This window comes from Sciurus vulgaris (assembly GCF_902686455.1).
Source record: "Sciurus vulgaris genome assembly, chromosome: 11".
Taxonomy (NCBI): domain Eukaryota; kingdom Metazoa; phylum Chordata; class Mammalia; order Rodentia; family Sciuridae; genus Sciurus; species Sciurus vulgaris.
The window spans coordinates 19,793,457-19,816,755 of NC_136472.1; the positions used below are offsets into that span (position 1 = coordinate 19,793,457).

General features: G+C 37.2%; 1 protein-coding gene and 1 pseudogene across 2 annotated transcripts in view; one reads left to right on the forward strand and one right to left on the reverse strand.

Annotated features, from left to right (window-relative positions):
* LOC306639149 (olfactory receptor 4C16-like) overlaps nt 1–23,299 on the reverse strand; it is a 469,263-nt pseudogene that overhangs the window by 310,070 nt on the left and 135,894 nt on the right. The gene's annotated exons all lie outside the window — the stretch shown is intronic.
* LOC306638438 (olfactory receptor 4C15-like) overlaps nt 10,552–23,299 on the forward strand; it is a gene marked incomplete at both ends in the record, with an annotated part of 36,121 nt that continues 23,373 nt past the window's right edge. The window contains one exon of the mRNA XM_079101718.1: nt 10,552–11,427. Within this exon, the coding sequence (XP_078957844.1) occupies nt 10,552–11,427 (876 nt within the window). The remainder of the gene's footprint in view (nt 11,428–23,299) is intronic.

A 23,299-nucleotide genomic window follows, 5' to 3' on the forward strand; every position in this document is an offset into this window, starting at 1 on the left:
AATGTTTCTGTTCAAGGGTATAAGATTTCCAACTGTTTTGGTAAACATATGACCTGAAGAGGCTCTGTGCAAGAGTCTTATTAGTTTGGCCTTGGTCTCAGGCACATAGCTCCCAGGGATAGAGGAGTTCTCATGCTAGACAGCCAGCATGTTTTACCAGCTCTGCTTCTCCTGACCCTGCCTGCTTAACAGTAACTTAAACAATTAATCTCCTTGAACACTACACAAAGCTACTATTATTGCACACTGCAACTGTGGAAAAGCTGCATAGATGTTTCTAGTTCTGTAATGTTCGTGGACAAATAATAATTCTTGCATAGTCTTTAACTTGATCATGAGACATACATAAAGATTGCTGACATAACTCTTTAGATCTGCTTCTCCATCAAAGAGAAGCACTCCACCTGATCCCAGCTTTATTTTCATAGCTGCCTGTGTGAGTCTTTATTTTCTAACCCCCACCCCTCGCTGTTATCATGAGTTTGAGCTGGTTGCAGTATCCATCTATCCCTATTTGCTGAACATATAATTCTATATTTGGAAGACCCAAAAAAACTCCACAGAAAGCTTCTAGAACTCATAAATAACTTCAATGAAGTAGCAGAATATAAAATTGACACCAATAAATCAATTGTGTTCCTATAAAGTAATGATGAATCAACTGAATGGGAAATTAGGAAAACTATTCCATTCACAATAGCCTAAAAAAAAAAAAAAAAAAAAAACTTAGGAGTCAAGGTAATGAAAGAGGTTAAAGTCCTCTACAATGAAAACTATAGAACACTAAAGAAAAAAAATTGAATAACTTAGAAGATGGGAAGATCTCCCATGTTCTTGATAGGCAGAAATAATTTTGTCAAAATGGCAATATTGCCAAGCTCTATACAGATTAATGTAATGCCTAATAAAATTCCAATGACATTCTTTATAGAAATAGAAAAAGCAGTTATGAAATTCATTTGGAAAAATACGAAAAATAAGAGACCCAGATTAATCCAAGAAATCTTCAGCAAGAAAACTGATGCAGGAGGTATCAATAGTTATAGAAGTTCATTCACAGTAGCAAAGTTATGGAACCAAACTAAGTGCCCTTCAACATGTGAATGAATGAAGAAATGTGGTCTGTAAGCACAATGGAATATTTCTCACCCATAAATAAGAATGATATTAAGGCATTTGCCAATAAATGGATGAAATTGGAGTCCATAATGCTTAGTGAAATAAGCCATTCCCCAAAACCAATGGCCCAATGGCTGGATGTTTTCTCTAATGTGGCTGATAACACACAATAAGAGGGCTAGAAAGAAGAATAGAAGTTGATTGGTTTTGACACATGGGGAATGAAGATAAATTAGGGGGATGGAAATAGGAAAGACAGTAGAACGAATCAGACATAACTTTCCTTTGTTCTTATATGAATATATGATCAGTGAAAAATCACACACAACCACAGGAATGGGATCCTAATTAGAGTAAGTTATACTCCATTTATATACAGGTGTTAAAATCACTCCAATATTATGTATATCTAAAAAGAACAAGTAATAAAAGAAAATAAACCGTAGAGTATTAAAAGTACTACACAGAAGTTTAAAAAAAAAACCCTGAGTCAGTCATGGTGGTTCATGCCTGTAATCCCAACTGCTGAGCCAGGAGGATTATGGTTCAAAGCCAACCTCAGCAACTTAGTGAGACTCTTTCTGAAAATAAAAGATTTTGAAGGACTCGGAATATGGCTCAATGATTAACCACTCTGTCCATTCAATCTCTGGTACCAACAAAAACAATAACAACTATATATATATATATATATATATGTATATATATATATATATATAAATGAAAAATGAATCATATGAAAATATATATGATATAAATGATGCCATTCATTGGCTTACATGATATGATAAAATCAAATTAGTGAAAGATTTTGAAGCAATAACGAAGAAAGATATACTTAGATTACATGATTCAATCAATACACACGCATGCATACTCAACTGGAAATTTATCAGCAAGGCCACTCTTTGACTGGTATAATCAGCTCAGGGGATGCTTCTTTAATTTATTTCTATGTTAAAAATTGAAATTGAAGATTATATCAAAGGATCATAGCAAAAGAAAGATTATCAGACACTGTGAAACAAGGAACTTTTGGAGAATGAGACTTTCCAGGTGTATTTATGGGGAACACAATGTGTTGGGTGTGACTGGAGCATAGATGAGCAGAAGCTCTGGGAGTTGATGGAAATCAAGATGGCAGCATGAGGTCAGAAGCTTTGAAGGCCATGGTGAATATATCAACCATTGCATTTGCAACCTGAGTAATTAATACATTATATTTCCAAATCACCATTATTTAAAGTGCCCACTTTCCCTTTAACATGATATGAGGAAAGATGAGAGAATGCAAAAGGGAAAATAAGAATGAACTTTGACAAAGAAAACCTTTCCCAACTTTATAAGTTGGTTTCAATGTCCTCTGGCTAGGAGGAAAACTTCCCTTTCCAAGCTTTTCTATTGTGACTTTGAAATTTGGTTAAGGAGGTATTTATATTGATCTTTGGTTTGTCTGAGGAAGCATTTGCTAAGAAACAGGATTGGAATCTGAATCTCTTTCATTATACTTAATAGACTTACATAATTTTATATTCTTCATTGGACAACCTATTCTCTGATGTTAGCAGTGTGTGGAGAGCTGGGAAGTGGACAATGTTAAAGGACTTCACATTTCAGGAATGCAATAATTATGGCCAATTTCAATGGAAGACACAAGTAGAAAAGCATAGTTTTATATTTTTGCTATAGAATTCCAGTCAATTTAACATAAAGCTAAAAGGAAGCATGGCTCACATTTTTTTGTGTACAATACTCATCAGATTTGTGTCTGTAACTGTTACTGAAGTATCTTCAAGAGTGTCATCAGATGTCAGTGAACATAGGCATCAGAATAAATAATGGAGGATCATAACTAAATAGAGTGTAATCAGTGGTACCAAGGAAATTCAGAGACATTACTTCAACAGGAATGAGCCCTACAGACAGCAGTGAAAGGTGACTTCTGCAGGTGATATGTAATCTTTAAACAATCTGACTATATAAACTAGCTACCTATGACTGACTTTACCTGTGACCGACTATAGATGAGTCACTGATTTTAGAGATAATTTTTGATGAATTAAATATCAGTACTTCTCTCACAATGACAGTTTTCACAAAGACTGATAAGCCAACTCTAAACTTTATGTAGCTATCAGCCTGTATCTGAAAAGCAGCCTTGTTAAAACAAGTTTACAATAAAAATTAAATTAAATTAAATTTTAAAAATATATACATGATATTGGAAATTTGAAAGAAAAGGAACAATAATTAAACAAATGAATTGTTTGAAAAAAATGTGTAAATACAAATGGAGGTCAAGCTCTCTTGTATCAGAAAAAAAACATTAAAGCTTTGGTTTTAAAGTTTTGCTTTAAACTGAATAAAGTAATAGAGTATTCAGAACACAGAAAAAATTGCCCTGGAAGTCACATGTTTTACTTGGCTTGTAGTCACTGTGACCAAAAGACCTGAAAAGAATACTTTAAGAGGAGAATATGTTCATTCTGGTTCATGGTTTCAGAGGTTTATTCTATAACCTTAAAATAAAGAAGAACGTCAGGTTGGAATGGCATGGCAGAGGAAAGCAGCTCTCACATAGTAGCCAGGAAGCAGGGAGAGAGAGAGAAATAACTCTACTCAACAGGGACAAAATAGAAACCCCAAAGTCATAACCACAGTGCCTGTACTAATCCACTGATTAGCTTCCATCTCTCATAATTACTTTATCGCTGAAAATTCTTACATTGTCTTGCACATGAACTTTTGGGGGACACCTCATATCTAAACCGTAACATCATATCTCTCTGGAAATTTACTAGATGTTCTGTGGTTTAATGATGATGAAGAACAAACTTTCAATCAGTTGGAAAGTGTAGATCATTGGGCAAATTCTGGAAGGGCAAATTGCTAGTTCCTCTCCCTGTACCTCACAGCTCCTTGGCTATGAGTCCCTCCATCTCTCTTTTTCTAATTCCTGATTTGAATTTGAGGGGGAAGAACACCCCATTGTTTTCATATTATGCAAAATAATATTTAGTTAACTGTTGTAATTCATCTTCACAATATTATTTAAATTTATGGCACACTTTAAGAGAAACAAATAAACAATAAAGGATTAAGCAAAGCAGGACAGAAAATAAGAATAAGATGCTAAGGATGTTACTAAGTGAGAACCAGGGTTGCAGAAAGTTTTGATAGAGTCTAATTGCTGAATGATAATTTTAAAATATCAACTTACTCTAGAGTATGATTCATGCCTGGAGAATCTTCTGTGTCAGAAAACGCATGTAAAATTTCAATTAATGTAAAATAATCCTTCTTTTAAGTCTATGGACTATGGAAGTAATGGTCCCTTGGGGTCTCAACTTGTTTAATGTGTCACTTAAATTTTACAATTTTTGTGAAGTATGAATAGACATTAAAAACAGGCTGCAATATTTAAATACTGAAAAAATAGCAAATTTTTGGTGGGAATCCTTCTGAAGGGTCTTGAAGAGCTATGTCCATGTTTTCTCCAAACTTCAATTTAAATGCCATGTTTCTTTACATTAATTATGTCTGCCATACCATCATCCAGATAAATGAAAAGTGAAAACTTCCTTCAATATTCTCTGTAAATTTTATGTTTGTTTTTAAAATTATTGTTTTACAACATCAATTCCTTAAAGGAAAATAACACTTCAAATAATAAATACCTCTTCACATGTTTTATGTAAAATATTTCTTTTTAATAAGTAATTTTGCTACTTCCATCTCAGAACAGTACTTGGTTTCCATTTGGACTGATAGATAGATGATTTATCACAGAACTACGTTTTTATATTTAGTAAATGCACAAGCATTTGGTCTGAATCCTGTACAATACAGTATATTCTGTGCCCAAATACCCAGTACTCTATTCCTGAGTACCATGGGAAGTGAAAGTATCTTCAGATAGAAACCCAAAAGCAAGACAAGAAAACAGAAAAACAAAACCTCTTAATTGCTTGAGACAAAAGATTTGCAAATACTTGAGCAAGTGAAAAACTATGCAAAATTGTGTCTTGGCACATCATCTTGATGGAAAATCCCAAGCCCTGGGGAGAACTGAGGAGTAATTCCATAGGCACATCACTGGTGAATGAGGACTCTTTAAAGTCCAGATGGAAATAAGAATATTTTCCTTCTCTCTTTTTCTTTGCCAGAAGTGAGAACATGGTAAAAACAGCACTTGAGTAACAGTGAGGACATTTTCTACTTTGACTGTCAGAGAGTCCCTTCCTCTTTCTCTTAGATGTAGAGCAAAGACTGGATATTACCCTTTGGGGCCCACTGAGTGAAATTTTCTCCATAGAGATTAGGAGATGACTATTACTGCAAGTTTCAAGGAACTGACACATGGTGAGACTTACAGTTTAACTTTTTGGATGATTATGGTACAGTGCTTAAAATTGTGGGTACTGGAGTGGTACCAACTTCCATGCACAAGAGGTCTGTGTCAGCAACTGTGCACTTGGTATAACTGCATGACTTTTACAACCTCGGACTTCTTGAGTTTAATGAGGATTATTAGTTAGAAAGGTCGAAGGATGTTGAATTGAATAAAATAATATATGTGAAGAACACAGTACATAGTTGATGCAGAAAGTGTCCAGCAGGTCTCAGAATACATTGTTGTGAGGGGCAGTGACTTGGTGCATTGATGACATTAAATTTAATGAAATAAGACCCATTGTCAACTTTTTATATTCAAGGTAAATCCAAACACTTAGAAACACATCAAATGTGGTGTGTGGGTGTGTGTGTGTGTGTGTGAGAGAGAGAGAGAGAGAGAGAGAGAGAGAGAGAGAGAGAGAGAGAGAGGAGAGGGGGGAATTTACAATTAGTTGGGTACTCCAAATGATGAACATGTAATATTACTCTAAATATGTAGATATTTATTCTTACTTCTTAATTTTTTAATTACCATTTTTAATAGACATATGGTGACTATAAATATGGGAACAATTTGTTAAGATCAAGGTAATTGGCATTATCTGTCACCTCAAACATTTATCTTTTATTTGAGTTGGAAAATTAAAAAATCATCTCTAACAGCATTTTAGAAATACGCAATGAATTGGTTTCAATCCTGGTCACCGTACTTTGCTGTTCTTCCTATCCTAAGGCATCGCTGTACCATTTAACCATGCCCTGTCTGTCTTCCCAGCTGACTTTTCCCAGCCTTATAGAAATAGGATCTTACAGTCTGCTTCTTTAAGATCTATTCTTTTAGCTTCCACATATATGTGACAACAGGTGGTATCTATCTATGTCTGGCTTTTTTCAAGTGCATATTATTATGTTACCTCTCTGACAGTGTTTTTCTGAGAATCTTCACATTTATCATTTACTTGCTAATGTTTGTACCACTCTGACATTTCAGATTAAAGTGATTTCTTTTAGATGCTGTAGAAAGAACACAGATATATTAACATGCTAACCATAAGTCTTGCAGGATCAGTCACAGATTCATTGATACAGAATGTAACGTTCCCTATTTCCACAACATGCCACTAAAAAGCACAGGGAAAAATAGGTAAGGCAAAAAATAAGTTACTAAGCCACAGAATGGAGTCTTAGATTTTAACTCTATTTGCTGAATTTTTCCTATGTGCATTTGATGTCATAAGTAGCATTGGGTTCTGGCCTCCAAATTTTTCAGAAAAATCTAAGTGGCTGAGCTCTGAACTGTGTTAGTGCTGGCAGGTTTGGCTTTGTCTCTACCTTAAAATGAGCTAAACCATTGAGATGATGAAAGAAAAGACTCAGGCATTCATCTGGAAGTGAACCTGTGGAAATAAAGAATCTTTTTTCTCAAATTCTAGATGCATATTATGTGTGTATATGTATATATATACATATATGCAGATATCTGTCTTAAATATACATTATACATATAGAAGATTAAAAAAGGAATTCAAAAAAGGAATCTAAAATCTGGGAGAATTTATTTCTGAATAATTAGACTGAATCAAAATTATAGTTCATTTAAATAAATTATAGGGAAGGTAATACAAATAGGATTTTATTGTTTTAATTTGCAATAAAAATATTTAGAAACAATATGTAAATGTAATTGATATGCACACACATATGCAAATGAATCAGAAATTTTCTGCTTGAAATATGATCACAAAACACTATGATGACAATCTTACTTCTAATCACTCTTTTAGGTGTGAATGTCATGTATGTGTTTGGAAGTTAATGAAGAAATTGTATTTCTTTTATAATGGTCCTAAATTTATTTGTGCTGATAAAATTAGTAGGAAAAAACAGTAGACAGTGTGCCTAGTTGCGCAAAGTAAAGCAAACTTCTCCAAGTCAGTGCCCCAGGAGATGATCCAGTGCCAACAGTTCATGCTGTGAGGGGCCATGAACTATCACAGATGCACCTCCAGCATGTTTGAGGATATGGTTATGGAGAAAAGAAAGACCACAGAACACAGATTCCACTGAAAGTTTTAATACTAATATTTGAAATTACTTTAATCAAGAAAAGAAGGGATTTGATTTGTTTACTTACAACTACATTTTTAATTACCCAATGATATTGCTTTTAGGTCACCCAGAAAAAAGGAAGTGGAGAGGTAAGATTTATGTAATTATTAGATTAATTTAGGGTCCTGTCTTCACCTTCCCACTCTGTTTGGTTTCCATTGCACAATGAAGCATCTGAAGGAGGCATGGATACAGGCATGGATAACTTATGCAGGGGTTACTATTGACTTTCAGTGTACTGCATTTAAAAATACTATTTTTTCACAGCAATGATCTTCAGTAGTTTGATGTTATGACCCATCTGATTTCCATAAGAAATCTATTGATTGACATTCTTATTAAACCATAAGCAGAGTATAACCTGAGGCTTATAGAATTTTAAGGATTTTAAGTAACCTGATCCTTGTCATAGAACAAATAGAGGGATCTGGATTTGAACAGAGCTTTACACAACTCTGGTGTTGATGTTCTTACTCACTTGTTTTCTTTGTCTTTCCTGCTTTGGTCTAGACTAAGATGTACACTATTAGATGATGGATTACTATCCTTTAGTCTTTAATCGGTGGTTTCCAACTGATCCAATGAACTTCCAGAGTTTCTTGTATATTAGTGTTTTCTTGTAAATGGCTATGGAGTTCAAAGTACAGATGTTCATCAAAAATAACCTGTGAACATAATGGAAATGATTATTTTAAGATAAGTGAGTGAATATTAATTTATAGAAATACATATTAGCTAATTGTAAAAATTTTAAATTGCTCTGTTTACTCTAAATGGGAGTCATGAAACTCTGTTTATTTTTTATTCTCATATAAAACCCATTATCTATTGATTTTTCATCTTTATAAACACACACACACATTCTAATGAATTCAAATGAATTTTCTTATGTTCTTGTATGTATACATCATAATGAATCCCACCATGTACATCAAAAAAAATGGGGTATTAATAAGAAGGAGATATATTTCATGCTTGTATAATTCTATCAATATACATGTATATTCCATGTATGTACATATATATGTGGAAAAGTTTAAGTGAACAGACACGTACAATATTTCACTGATACATTTTGGTTGTGCATGCAGGTAAGGGCACATCATTCTCTGAAGCTCTGTCTAGGGAGTGTGATATTAAGAGTTCAAGTAATTATCTGTATGGATCATGGAGGAGATTTCTCCAGGCAAGGCACCAGCATCTTTTTTTTTATATGTGTATGATTTTATTTTTAATATTCTGGCACTGACTTCTTTAAGTAAGCACATAATAATTACAGTGGATAAAGGCCCATCAGCATAAGCAGCCTTTGCACACTTTCAAATTTGACCTTCATGATACCCCTAGGAGATGAACAGGTAAGTTATAAATGAACATCTCTGCCTGACAAGAAAGACTCATCAATTTGGAAATTTTATCTTGAGTTATCCCTGTTGTAGTAAACATGGGCAAATGATTAAGCATCTGGACAGCTAATGACTGACAGCTAATGTTCTTTACCTTACCTACGTGGTTGTTGCTGCTTTGCATGTTTAAGGGGGATTGGCCATACATGTTCATTCCCCATCATTTGTTGATGTTCCCCATCATCAAGGTGCCTCATTCAAATATGAACAAAGAACCAGAGACTTCAAGGATTACAACTGAAGAGAAATTCTAGAAAGATTAGTCTGTACCAAACTCCATGCAGGAATAGAAAAATCCTTGGATCATTTCTTATTGATCCAAGGTAAAGTATTTGGTGTGGGGACAGAGGTGCTGTCGGTGACATTCTGTAACAAGCATCTGTTGTTTGCTTGAACAAGTGTTGTTAAGCTTGTGTTTCCCATTAGTAAAATTGGGATGATAGCACCTAAAAAGACTGGTTTCTAGATAGTGAGCCCTAAGCCATGGCTGGCCTTGAATATATCATAGGATCAGACGGACACCCAGGATGAGGTATCATCAACTTGTTAATGTGTACTAGAGAGCTGGACACTTTCCCATGAATCCTCTTACAAAAAGAGGAATGAAATAATTTATTTAAAGGCTAATTCACTTCATATTTTAAAGAAATAATGGAAGAGTAGTCATTATTTTTGAGACTCTAAAGTTCATGCTTTTCTCCTTCATTTTATAGAGGAGACTGATTCCAGATGATTATCCTGGTAGTAACCACTGTGGTATACCCATGACAAGCAAAATTAATAAATCACAGTCCCCCCTTCTCTTATATCTTGTGCTCAGTTTCAGAATGGTTCTCAATAATTCACCCTGGAAGTCACCATTAAATTATCAAGATGGCACTATTACAGGAACTATTCTTCTTTAACACATGTGGATGCTTACCATTCCTCTTATTAAAACTCTGACATTTTGAAGTATTCACTAGTTCCTCCCAATCTTTATGTTTTCTGACCTCTGTTACCTTCAAATATATCTAATTTTGTGTTGTTAAAGATAATAACTCAATAAGTAGTTCTCATAATAACAATACAATACTCATGGAAGCCATCAACATGTTGTTGATTCCAATATTATAAACTGATCTGAAGACACTGTTTTTTTTTTTTCTTTTTTTTTATTGTAAACAAATGGGATACATGTTGTTTCTCTGTTTGTACATGGCGTAAAGGCATACCATTTGTGTAATCATAAATTTACATACAGTAATGTTGTTTGATTCATTCTGTTATTTTTTCCCTTCCCCCCACCCCTCCCACCCCTCTTTACCCTCTATACAGTACTTTCTTCCTCCATACTTGCCCCCCTCCCTAACCTTAACTCTAACCCTAACATTAACCCTTCCCTCCCCCCCTTTATGTGTCATCCTCCACTTATTAGCGATATCATTCGTCCTTTGGCTTTTTGAGATTGGCTTATCTCACTTAGCATGATAGTTGCAGATTTACATGATCACTACTGTACTTTCACCTTTCCTTGTAAATCATGCAAAATCAAAGTTTTATAACTGAGTTCATCTTTGTGGGACTTTCACAGGATCCTACTGTTCAGAAGATAGTATTTGTTGTGTTTTTATTGGTCTATATTGCAACTATTGTGGGCAACATGCTGATTGTAGTGACCATCCTCTGCAGCCCAGCACTGCTGGGATCACCCATGTATTTCTTCCTGGCAATCCTGTCCTTACAAGATGCTGGTTTCTCCTCGGCCATCACACCAAAAGTGATTGTGGACTCCCTATACAAGCAGAAAACCATCTCTTATAAAGGATGTATGATTCAACTTTTTGCTGGACACTTCTTTGGTGGGGCAGAGATGATTATTCTCACAGCCATGGCCTTTGACCGCTATGTGGCCATTTGCAAGCCCTTGCACTACACTTCCATCATGAACTGGAGGCTCTGTGGCATTCCGGTGGGGGTGTCCTGGACAGGGGGATTTCTGCATTCCATCATACAAATTTTCTTTACTTTCCAGCTGCCCTTTTGTGGGCCTAATGTCATTGACCATTTCATGTGTAACTTGTACCCATTACTGAAGTTTGCATGCACTGACACTCACATCTTTGACCTTTTGGTGATCACCAACAGTGGATTAATCTGCATGATCAACTACTCCCTGTTGCTTGTGTCCTATGGTGTCATCTTGTTCTCCCTGAGAAGACACAGTGCTGAAGGGTGGAGAAAAGCACTGTCCACCTGTGGATCTCACATTACTGTGGTGGTTTTGTTATTTGTCCCGTGCATATTCATATATGCATGCCCTTCATCTTCCTTTCCCTTTGACAAAGAAGTAGAAATAGTTTACACCATCCTAACTCCCTTGCTCAATCCTTTGGTTTATACTTTGAGAAATAAGGAAGTAAAAAATGCTATAAGGAAAGTGTGGAATAGTTTGTTGTTTTTTTAAAAGGAAAATAAAATACATTACTATGGAGAGCAGATGAGCCTCTGTTCATCAGGTGGCCCTGCTGGGTCAGCAAAAAGCCAAAGGCAAGGATGCTCTCAGCATTGACTTTCACCTCTGGTACTAGCAGTTATCACAAGTCCTAGGAAAATGGGTCTCCTGGATACAGCAGGATAGTAGTAGAATGTTCTTAGGACCACAATAGTAGGAAAGGTGCCAAAATTGTTTCTAGTCCTGTAACTTTTTAGTGAACAATGAAACCTCTAACAACTTAAAAGCCTTGAACAATTTACACTGTCCCTGTAGTTTAACATCCTGATTGTGAGACCCCAAAGAACGAACATGGAGAACTAGTTCTGGGCCACTTCTTCTCCATCAGGGTGCAGTGTTGCATTTGACCCAGGTTTTCATGAAAATATCTCTGTGTCTTCTTTGTCTCTGTGGTTTTCTTCACCTTCTGTCTTCCCTACTTGAGAATCCTTAGTTGATGTTGTGGGGGTGGCAGAATAGTACCAAAAGTATAATGTAAAAACTAAGTCAGTATTTATTTAGATAACTGGTTTATCAGCTGTTCTTCTTTGTAAAAAGATTACATAATTCTAATTAGAAGGCAATAACATGCCAGTGATTTAAAATTCACGTTTTCATTTTGAGTTATCCATTCCCTTTGAATTTACAACTCAATACTCTTATATGTAAACTAAAGATAGTTCAATTAATACTTTTGAAATTTATTTTTAAAAAAGGGAAGCAATTTAACTCATCAGAATTATTTTTATTTCTAAAAGTTTTGAAAAAAACAAAAAAAAAAGCACTTCTGGAAGAAGATATTAGAAATCAAGAAAAGAAGTATAAAACTTGATGTGAAAACAAAATTTTCTGATTCTACTATTAGTGATTCTAATGTAAAACTTCAAGACTTAGGAAAATCAGAGAAGAGCTTTCCAGTCACCTACATTTTTTCACTGGGTCCATTAATGTCAGTTGGAATTTGAGTTATTTCTTGAATTTTGAGAGATAGAATCTGATTGGTCCAATCCGACCTATGGGGATGGATCAAGTGACCACTGTTAGCACAAAACGACTGGACTGGACACACACTTCACAGATCTGCACAGCTTTTATCCAGGAACAGAGTGACACCTCTGAAGGACCACTTTCCTGGTTGAAAATGAGCCATCTGCCCAAGGGGTCACCTGTGCTTATATAGGTGACACTGAGAGGTGACTTAATTAATGAGCTTGTCAGTTTGGGAAACTTAGGAACTTGGGGTCTGTTTATTGGGTGAGACAGATGGTGTCTATGGTCAATGGTCAGTTTGGACACTCAGGAAACAGGTTTGTAAGAATTTGAAAATGTGTTCTCACTGGGCAATACTTTTTACTTGGAGAAGAATGGAGGGTCTGGGGTCAGTATTCAGTGCTTATGTCTTTCATTTCAGGGTCCCATTGTATTGTCCCTGAGAAAGGATTTATGTGAGGAAGGATCAATGTTTTGACTTCCTTTGTAGGGACTGTTCTCTCACTGGGAAAGTGTGAACTGGGAATGGAAATGCCATCAATGTGCTGCTTTTCTCTTCATTCCTTCTTCTTAGGCCACACTTGTGTGGTTTGTCATGTTCCATACTTCAAAACCACCTTACATCAATAGGCTCTGAGAGAGTAGGTGAGGAAATTCCATTGGGGGATCAGCAATGATAGTCTCTCATTTTAGTACAAACAAAAGCAACTCCTGAAAAACACACTAGTAGTAACCCCAAGGTTCAAAGCTACAGATATAGTGAGCACACGTTCCCCACACTCCCATGGAGGGAATAGAACCCAGAGAAACCAGGTGTAAAAGTACATTTTCTAAAGAGCATTAATTACAGTTTCCTTGGTGATTTTCATCTTCTTGACTTAATATACCCAAGTGCAATTCTTTCATTTGTGTATTTACCAATAAAGAATGATTCAAATTCAGAAACACATTTGGTGGTCATTTCATTGTTTTGCTAGTCTCATGTTGTCAAGTGTTGGGGGATCAATGTATTAATAATAAAATATTAAATTTTGCCTTGACAAATCAACACTGATAACATGCCAGTGGATTACAGTGGGCAAATTATCTTTTTTTTCTCTCTTTTCATTTTACATGCCACCCCCAAAGTACAAGAGTTTATGATATTAGTTTTAATTGTTAAAATAGACATGCAAAAGATACATGTAATTTCACTGATGACCAATGAAAAAGTCCATGAAAGATTAAATTGTGAGTCTAAAACATCACCTAGACTATGTGGGTGCTCAGGAGACCACGATTCTGACAAGGCTCAGACATGTGTTTACCTTTCTTCATGTCAGCCATTTGTCAAACAGAGAAATCTTCTTCATGTACTTTCACTTCATAGGTCTTGTTATTTAAGTTCATTTATTCCTAAAAACTAGCTCAAGAAGTGTGGATCTACTAGATTGGCTCCATTGCTTTATGAACTTGTGAAGTCAATATTTGAAATGAAGCTGTAAAGTGAAACACTATTCTGGCCAGATTGCACTGATCAACACCAACCAGTTAATGTCTGCTCCATCGTATGATCAATTTCAAACTTTTTAAAATTATTTTAATGCTCAACATTTTATTGTGGACTCTGTTAGGGAAAAATCCACTAACATTCAGTAGAGGGATAAATAACAATGAAAGGCACCTACCCAACATTTGTCATTCCCACTGATTTGGTGAACAGAATAGATCAAAATTCTCTTCAAAATGACTGTTGCTTTAACTTTCCAATTTGTTTTCCATGTAGGTTGTTTTAGGCATGATGAAGCACATTCCAATGCTTTTAGCTTTTAGGCAATCTAACTGTTATGACATGTCATCGTAAATACTTGGTTTGTAAGCTCCCATGACATTTACAATGAAAACCAAGAATATGTCACCCAAAGAGAAAGAGATTTTTGTCTGCCATTGAACTGTGTGCAACATTTTGTATGGAATTTATGAGTAACAAATATTGTGCAAAGCTTGTTTTTCTATATGTGATTAAAAAATGATCCTCTTAAAGTTGGGGAAAGATGTTAAGTTTTTATTTTTATACTCACAGATAACACTCAATAGTAAGCTCTTTTGAGCATTCAATGAGAAACAAATTGGCAAGTCCAAGGCCACTGATTGATGGCACTTGGAATCCCTCATGCCAGTCTTTATTTTATGGGGACCACCATGAGTCAGTTTGTATATTTTGCCCTGAATTACTGAATACAGGGAACAGAATGATGGATGTCATTCAGTAGGTGTCTGGCATCTGAAAAGGCATAGCCTCTTCATTGTGGATGATTTCTAAGTCCAATTGTATATAACTTAGGTAAGAGAAAGAGAGAGAGAGAGAGAGAGAGAGAGAGAGAGAGAGAGAGAGAGAGAGAGAGAGAGAGAGAGAGAGAGAGAATTCAGTTAAATAATTCTGAGTGACTTTTCTACTTTGGTGGTGATGTAATATTGAAAATCTGCTATTATTTTTTATGCATCCAAATTTTATACTTGCTTAAAAAAATTATCCAAATTTCATAACCTCACTTTTTTGGCTTACCTGGATAACCTCTTTCCAGGTTTTTTTAATTTTTTTTTTTTGTTTGACTGACAAAAGTGTGAGTTAACACACTTCACAGTCTGGTTGCATCTTTGTGTTTCAGAATCTAGTTGAGAACTTAACTATATGAATTGAAGTTTGCATAATTTTAAATTATCTGATCACTCTTCCTATTGATTTCAGTATGTGGTTGCAGGGCTGTGGACACCATCAACAAATATCACACCACTGAACGCAGTCATTAAATCCATAGAATCTGGAGGTCATGGTCCTTTAGTGTCTCATCCTTTCTCATGAATCACTTAAATATGGCACTTTTTTTCCTCTTTATTATTCACAAATGGGGTACAAATTTTCATTTCTCTGGTTGTACACAAAGTAGAGTCACACTGTTAGTATAATCATACATGTATATAGGGTCCTAATGATTGTCTCATTCCATTATCTTTCTTTTCTCCACTCCCTCTCCACCCCTCATTTCCCTCTACACAATCCATCCTTCCTCCATTTTCCCCCTACCCACCACCATTATGTATCATCATCCACTTATCAGAGAAAACATTTACCCTTTATGTTTTTGGAATTGGATTATCTCACTTATCATGATATTCTCCAACTCCATCCATTTACCTCCAAATGCCACAATTTTATTCTTCTTTATGGCTGAATAATATTCTCTTGTGTATATAAACCACAGTTTCTTTATCCATTCACTATTGAAGGGCATCTAGATGGGTTTAGCAATCTAGCTATTGTGAATTGAGCTGCTATAAACATTGTTGTGGCTGCATCACTCTACCATGGTGATTTTATGTCCTTTGAGTACTAACCAAGGAGTGGGATAAATGGGTCAAATTGTGATTCCATATGAAGTTCTATAAGGAATCTCCATACTTGTAATCTATTTGGTTTCTGGAATTGAGAAAGATTTGTCTGATGTACATGGATGCACCATTGATTGGGGCATATATATTTATGATTTTTATGTCTTGCTGATTTAATGCTTCCCTTAAGCATTATAAAATGTTCTTCTTTATTCCTTATGTCTAACTTTGGCTTGAAGTCCACTTTATCTGATACAAGGATGGAAACCTCCACATTTTTACTAGGTATATGTTCATGGTATGTTTTATCTCATCTTTTCACCTTAATGCTGTGTCTTTTTCTATGAGATGAGTCTTTTAAGGACAACATATTGTTATTTTTTATTTATTTATTTTTTTGTTATCCAGTTTGCCAGTCTATGTCTTTTGATTGAAGAATTTAGGCCATTAACATTCAGGGTTATTATTGAGATATGATTTTTGTTCCCAGTCCTTTTGGATTATTTTCAGTTTAAAACTTGAGTTGGTTTCTTCTTGATTGGATTTTCCTTTAGGGTAGTTCCTCCCTTTGATGCCTTATATTGATGTTTTTTCATTTCCTCCTGATGGAATACTGAGAATGTTCTGTAGCACAGGCTTTCTACTAGTAAATTTTCTTAACTTTTGTATATCATGGAAGGATTTTATTTCATCATCAAATCTGAAGGTAGGTTTTACTGCATATAAAACTCTTGGTTGTCATCTATGTTCTTTCAGAGCTTGAAATATGTTTTTCCTGGCCTTTCTAGGTATTAGGGTCTGGACTGAGCAATCTGCTGATATACCTACTGGTTTCACCCTATATATAAACTGATGCTTTTCTGTTGCAGCCTTTAAAATTCTTTCTTTATTTTGTATGTGTCTTAGTGTGGATCTGTTGTAATTTTGTACATTTGGTGTCCTGTAAATCACTTGTATTTGATTTTCCATTCCATTTGTCAGGTTTTGGACATTTTCTGATATTAGTTCATTGAATAGATTGTTCATTCCTGTGATTTGTATGTCTGTGCCTTCCTCAATTCTGATAATTCTTAAGTTTTGTCTTCTCATGATATTCCATAATTCATGGAGGTTTCATTTATGATTTCTAACCATCTTCTTTGTTTGGTCAATTTTATTTTCAAGATTAAATACTTTGTCTTCATTGTCTCAGGTTCTGTCTTCCCAGTGATCTAGTCTATTGGTGAGGCTTTCTATTGAGCTTTTAATTTGGTTTATTGTATGTTGGAGGCCGCTGCCCTGTAGGGCCCGCAGTGGTGGCTGGTTTCTCCCTAAGATGGCTCCGAGAAGCCCAGCTGCAAGTGCTTTCTATTGGCTGACTGATCTCCTCCGCGTCCGTGCTTAGCTCGTGATCAGTTCATGTCCTCATTACCCACCATTGAGTCTCCACGAGCCAAACGCCTGACCCATTAAGGTGATTGGCTGTTATATCCCATGAAGCTGCATACTTTGCGGGGCAGGGAGAGCAAGCAAGGCAGAGCAAGCAAGGCAAGGAGGGCAGGCAGCAGCTGCGGGACGCAAAAAGAGGAGAGGCGGCCGTGGCGCGACGAGAGAGGAAGAAGAGAGAAGTAACAGCTGCACGAGAGAAAAGAAGGAGATGAAAGCTGCACGACAAGAGAAGAAGGAGAGAGAGAGCTGCGCGAAAAGAGAAGAAAAAGAAGATGGCGGTGGTGGAGGAGGAGGAAGAACCAGGCACTTGGCTCAGAAGCTCTCCCATAAAAATAAAGACCTTAAAACTTCATTCGAGAGCTGAGTCTTCATTGTACTGACTGGACTAGACAATTGTGTCCTTCATTTCAAGGATTTTTTTTTTCACAATCTCTCAAGGATTTTTTTTCAGAATCTCTCTGTCTTTATTGAAGTAATCTTTTGCTTCTTGCCTTTGCTCTTTTAACTGTTTATTGGAGTGATCATTCATTGCCTGCATTTTATCTTTTATCTCATCTATGCTTCATAATTTTAATTATGTACATTCTAAACTACTTTTTTTACTTTTCTTCTACAATGCTGTCACTGGATTCTATTAATATAGCACCTTGACTTGTTTGGGACACTTTCTTCCATTATTTCTTCATGTCATTTGTGCATCTCCCTCTCTAGCAGAGCATATATGATATATTGTAGTTTCCCCCCATAGCCTTATTTTGTCCCTGCAGGTTTCCAATACCTAACCTTAAAAGGGGAGACCAAGGTTTTCAAGATGGCGGCCTAGAGGGAGGCTGCATTTCATGTTGCTCCAGGACTCAGGATTCAAAAGAGGAGATATTGAGAGACTTGGGACCAACTCAAAGCAGCCGGGTGACTCTCACCCATTGGGGAGGCGTTCCGGATGGGACGGTGGTCCCGGAACGCAGGGAACTTGTGAAGTAGAGCTGCCGGCGAGACGCCCCTCCCCCTGCTGGAGCAGTGAACTCAGACAACTGAGAGCGCCGTAAAGGAGGCCGCTCGGCACAGCACTGGGACTCGGAGCAACCACTGGGGCTCCGGCGGCTGCCCAGGGGAGGAGTGGCGAGGAGAGCTGTGTGGACTCAGGACACCGGGGCCTGCCCTGAGGAGGAGGAGGAGGAGCGTGGCCACTTGGATTCGGAGTGACTGCACCAGAGCTACAGGCGGTTGCCAGAGGAGAAGCCGCACGGCGAGCTGTTTGGACTCAGAACGATGCTTCTGAACCCCGGGGCCTGCCCTGAGTGTGAGGAGGAGGAAGAGGAACGCGGCCGCTTGGATTTGGGGTGACTACACCAGAGCTACAGGCGGTTGCCAGAGGAGGGGCTGCGTGGTGAGCTGTTTGGACTCAGACCACTTCTGAACACCGGGACCTGCCCGGAGGAGTAGGAGGAGGAGGAGGAGGAGCGCGGCGGGTCGTTTGGACTCGCAGTGACTGCATTAGCACTCCAGGCGGCTGCTCAGAGGAGAAGGCGAGTGGAGAGTTGTTTGGACTTAAAGTGACAACTCCTGAACACAGGGGGGCTGCCAGGAGGAGGATCGTGCTGGGTCGCTTGGTCTTGAGTGGCCGCACCAGAGCTCCAGGCGGTTGCCCAGAGGACCTGTGCAGCGGGTCACGTGGATTCAGAGCCACTCAGAGCGACCGCTCCGGAACACCTGGGGGGTTATCTGGAGAAGGAGGAGGAACGGGGAGGGTCACTTCGACTCGGAGTGATTGATTGCCCAGGGCTACGGGTGGTTGGTGGGAGGAGGAGGCACGAAGTGAATTTCTTGGACTCCTAGTGACCGCACCAGAATACTGGGCGGCTGTCTGGAGGAAGAGGCACGTGGCGGGTCTCTGGGACTCAGAGCAATTGTTCGGGGCCCCAGGTGGCTGCTCAGAGGAGGGACCGCATAGCCAGGCGATTAGGTGCAGAGCAGGGTTACAGGATCTAGGAGGCTTCTGGGCGGAAGAGCCGCACAGAGACAGGCTTAGGGCGGAGCGAAGGTTCCAGGCCTGTGGGCAGATTCTCTGAGGAGGGGCAGCCTAAGGAGATTCATCTGCGAAGGGTGAGGCTCCCAGGCCCAGGAGGTAGGGTCGGGCCCCTGGGAACTTTGCAGAGGAAGGCAGCCCAGCCCAGATGGTAGCTGTAAATTGAGGGGAACCTCTAGGAGGGAACTGACCAGCGAGACCTCCCCACCGGGTGAGTCTTCCCTGCCGGGTGAGGTTTCCCCACAAGTACGGTAAAAACAGAGACTCAGGCCCAAACAGGCCTTGCTCAGCCCGCAGCCTAGGTCCCCTTTGGATGGCCATTGGTCAACAAGTGGAGGCACCTCTGCCCACTAGCAGGGATTATACCCCACCTGAAGGCCACCACTCCTAGAGAGGCATCTTCCTTGTGGAGCACCGCACTATCAACTTCCTCCAAGACTTCAGCCTACTGAAGGCTAAGAGGGGATATATATAGAAATCTTCAGGGACATTGTAAGTCAATAGAGGAAATCTGCAATATCTCAGCGGTCCACTGATACCTGAACAATATGAGAAAACAAGGAAAGAAAATGCTGCAAACAAATCTAGATGTTATATCAATAAAACCCAATGACAGCATGGCAGAAGAAATGACAGAAAAGGAGTTCAGAATGTACATAATTAAAATGATCAGAGAAGCAAACAATGAGATGAAAGAGCAAATGCAAGCATTGAATGATCGCACCAATCGACAGTTAAAAGAGCAAATACAGGAAGCAAAAGATCATTTCAATAAAGAGTTAGAGATATTGAAAAAAACAAACAGAAATCCTTGACATGAAGGAAACAATAAACCAAATTAAGAACTCCATAGAAAGCATATGCAGTAGGATAGAACACCTGGAAGACAGAACCTCAGACACTGAAGACAAAATATTTAACCTTGAAAACAAAGTTGAACAAACAGAGAAGATGGTAAGAAATCATGAACAGAATCTACAAGAACTATGGGATATCATGAAAAGGCCAAATTTAAGAATTATTGGGATTGAGGAAGGCCTAGAGAAACAAGCCAAAGGAATGAACAATTTATTCAATGAAATAATATCAGAAAATTTCCCAAATCTGAAGAATGAAATGGAAAATCAAGTTCAAGAGGCTTATAGGACTCCAAATACACAAAATTACAACAGACCCACACCAAGGCACATTATAATGAAAATACCTAACATACAAAATAAAGACAGAATTTTAAAGGCTGTGAGAGAAAAGAACCAAATTACATTCAGGGGGAAATCAATACGAATATCAGCAGATTTTTCAATCCAGACCCTAAAAGCTAGAAGGGCCTGGAACAACATTTTTCAAGCCCTGAAAGAAAATGGATGCCAACCAAGAATCTTATACCCAGCAAAACTTACCTTCAAATTTGACGATGAAATAAAATCCTTCCATGATAAACAAAAGCTAAAAGAATTTACAAAAAGAAAGCCAGAATTACAGAACATTCTCAGGAAAATATTCCATGATTAAGAGATGAAAAACAAAGAAGCAAATCAGCAAAGGGAGGAATTATCCTAAAGGAATTGTCAAATAAAGGAGGAAACAAGTTGTGTCAAACAAATAAATAAACAACATTTAAAAAATGAACCAAATGACCGGGAAACCAAATCATTTCTCTATAATAACCCTGAATGTTAATGGCCTGAATTCATCAATCAAAAGACATAGACTGGCAGACTGGATTAAAAAGAAAGATCCAACAATATGTTGCCTGCAAGAGACTCACCTCATAGAAAAGATACCCATAGACTAAAAGTGAAAGGATGCGAAAAAACATACCATGCACATGGACTCAGCAAAATAGCTGGAGTATCCATCCTCATTTCCGATAATGTGGACTTCAAGCCAAAGTCAGTCAGAAGGGATAAAGAAGGTCATTTCATACTGCTTAAGGGAAGCATAAATCAGCAAGATATAACAATCATAAACATCTATGCCCCAAACAGTGGCTCATCCATGTATGTCAAACAAATCCTTCTCAATTTCAGAAACCAAATAGACCATGACACAATAATACTAGGTGATTTTAACACGCCTCTCTCACCACTGGACAGATCTTCCAGACAAAAAATGAACAAAGAAACCATAGATCTCAATAACACAATCAATAATTTAGACTTAACGGACATTTATAGAATATACCATCCAACCAAGAGTGAATACACTTTCTTCTCAGCAGCACATGGATCCTTCTCTAAAATAGACCATATATTATGCCACAAAGCTAATGTTAGCAAATACAAGAAGATAGAGACACTAGCATGTATTCTATCAGATCATAATGGATTGAAGTTAGAAATAAATGAAAGAGTAAAACACAGAAACTATTCCAACATCTGGAGATTAAACAATATGCTATTATATGATGAATGGATAACAGAAGATATTAGGAAGGAAATTAAAAAATTCTTAGAGATAAATGAGAACAAAGAAACATCATATCAAAATCTCTGGGACACTATGAAAGCAGTAGTTAGAGGGAAATTTATTTCATGGAGCGCATTTAATAAAAGAAGTAAAACTCAACAAATAAACGACCTAACACTACAGCTCAAAGCCCTAGAAAAAGAAGAACAGAACAGCACCAAAAGTAGTAGAAGACAGGAAATAGTTAAACTCAGAGCTGAAATCAATGAAATTGAAACAAAAGAAACAATACAAAAAATTGACAAAATAAATTGTTGGTTCTTCGAAAAAATAAACAAAATTGATAAACCTTTAGCCACACTAACAAAGAGAAGATGAGAGAAAACCCAAATCACTAAAATTCGGAATGAACAAGGAAATATCACAACAGACAGGATTGAAATACAAAACATAATTAGAAGCTATTTTGAAAATCTATACTCCAAAAAATAGAAAATTTCGACAACATCAACAGGTTTCTAGAGACATATGAATTGCCTAAACTGAATGAGGAGGACATAAATAATTTAAATAGACCAATTTGAAGTACTGAAATAGAAGAAGTCATCAAAAGCCTACCAACAAAGAAAAGTCCGGGACCAGATGGGTTCTCAGCCGAGTTCTACAAAACCTTTAAAGAAGAGCTCATTCCAATACTTCTCAAAGTATTCCATAAAATAGAAGAGGAGGGAACCCTCCCAAACTCATTCTATGTAGCCAATATCACACTGATACCTAAACCAGACAGAGACTCATCAAGGAAAGAAAATTTCAGACCAATATCCTTAATGAACATCGACGCAAAAATTCTCAACAAAATTTTAGCAAATCGCATACAAAAACATATTAAAAAGATAGTGCACCATGATCAAGTTGGTTTTATCCCAGGTATGCAAGGTTGGTTCAACATCAGGAAATCAATAAACGTAATTCATCATATTAATAGACTTAAAGTCAAGAATCACATGATTATTTCAATAGATGCAGAAAAAGCATTTGATAAAATACAGCACCCCTTCATGCTCAAAACACTAGAAAAAATAGGAATAGTGGGAACATTCCTTAACATTGTAAAGGTCATTTATGCTAAGCCCATGGCTAATATCATTCTAAATGGTGAAAAACTGAAAGCATTCTCCCTAAAAACTGGAACAAGGCAGGGATGCCCTCTTTCACCACTTCTATTCAACATCGTTCTTGAGACTCTGGCCAGAGTAATTAGACAAACCAAAGAAATTAAAGGGATACGAATTGGAAAAGAAGAACTCAAACTATCCCTGTTCGCTGATGACATGATTATATATTTAGAGGTACCTGGAAATTCCACCAGAAAACTCTTAGAACTAATAAGTGAATTCAGGAAAGTAGCAGGTTACAAGATCAATGCCCATAAATCCAACGCATTTTTATACATAAGTGATGAATCTTCAGAAAGAGAAATTAGGAAAACTACCCCATTCAAAATAGCGTCTCAAAAAATAAAATACTTGGGAATCAATCTCACAAAAGAGGTGAAAGACCTCTACAATGAGAACT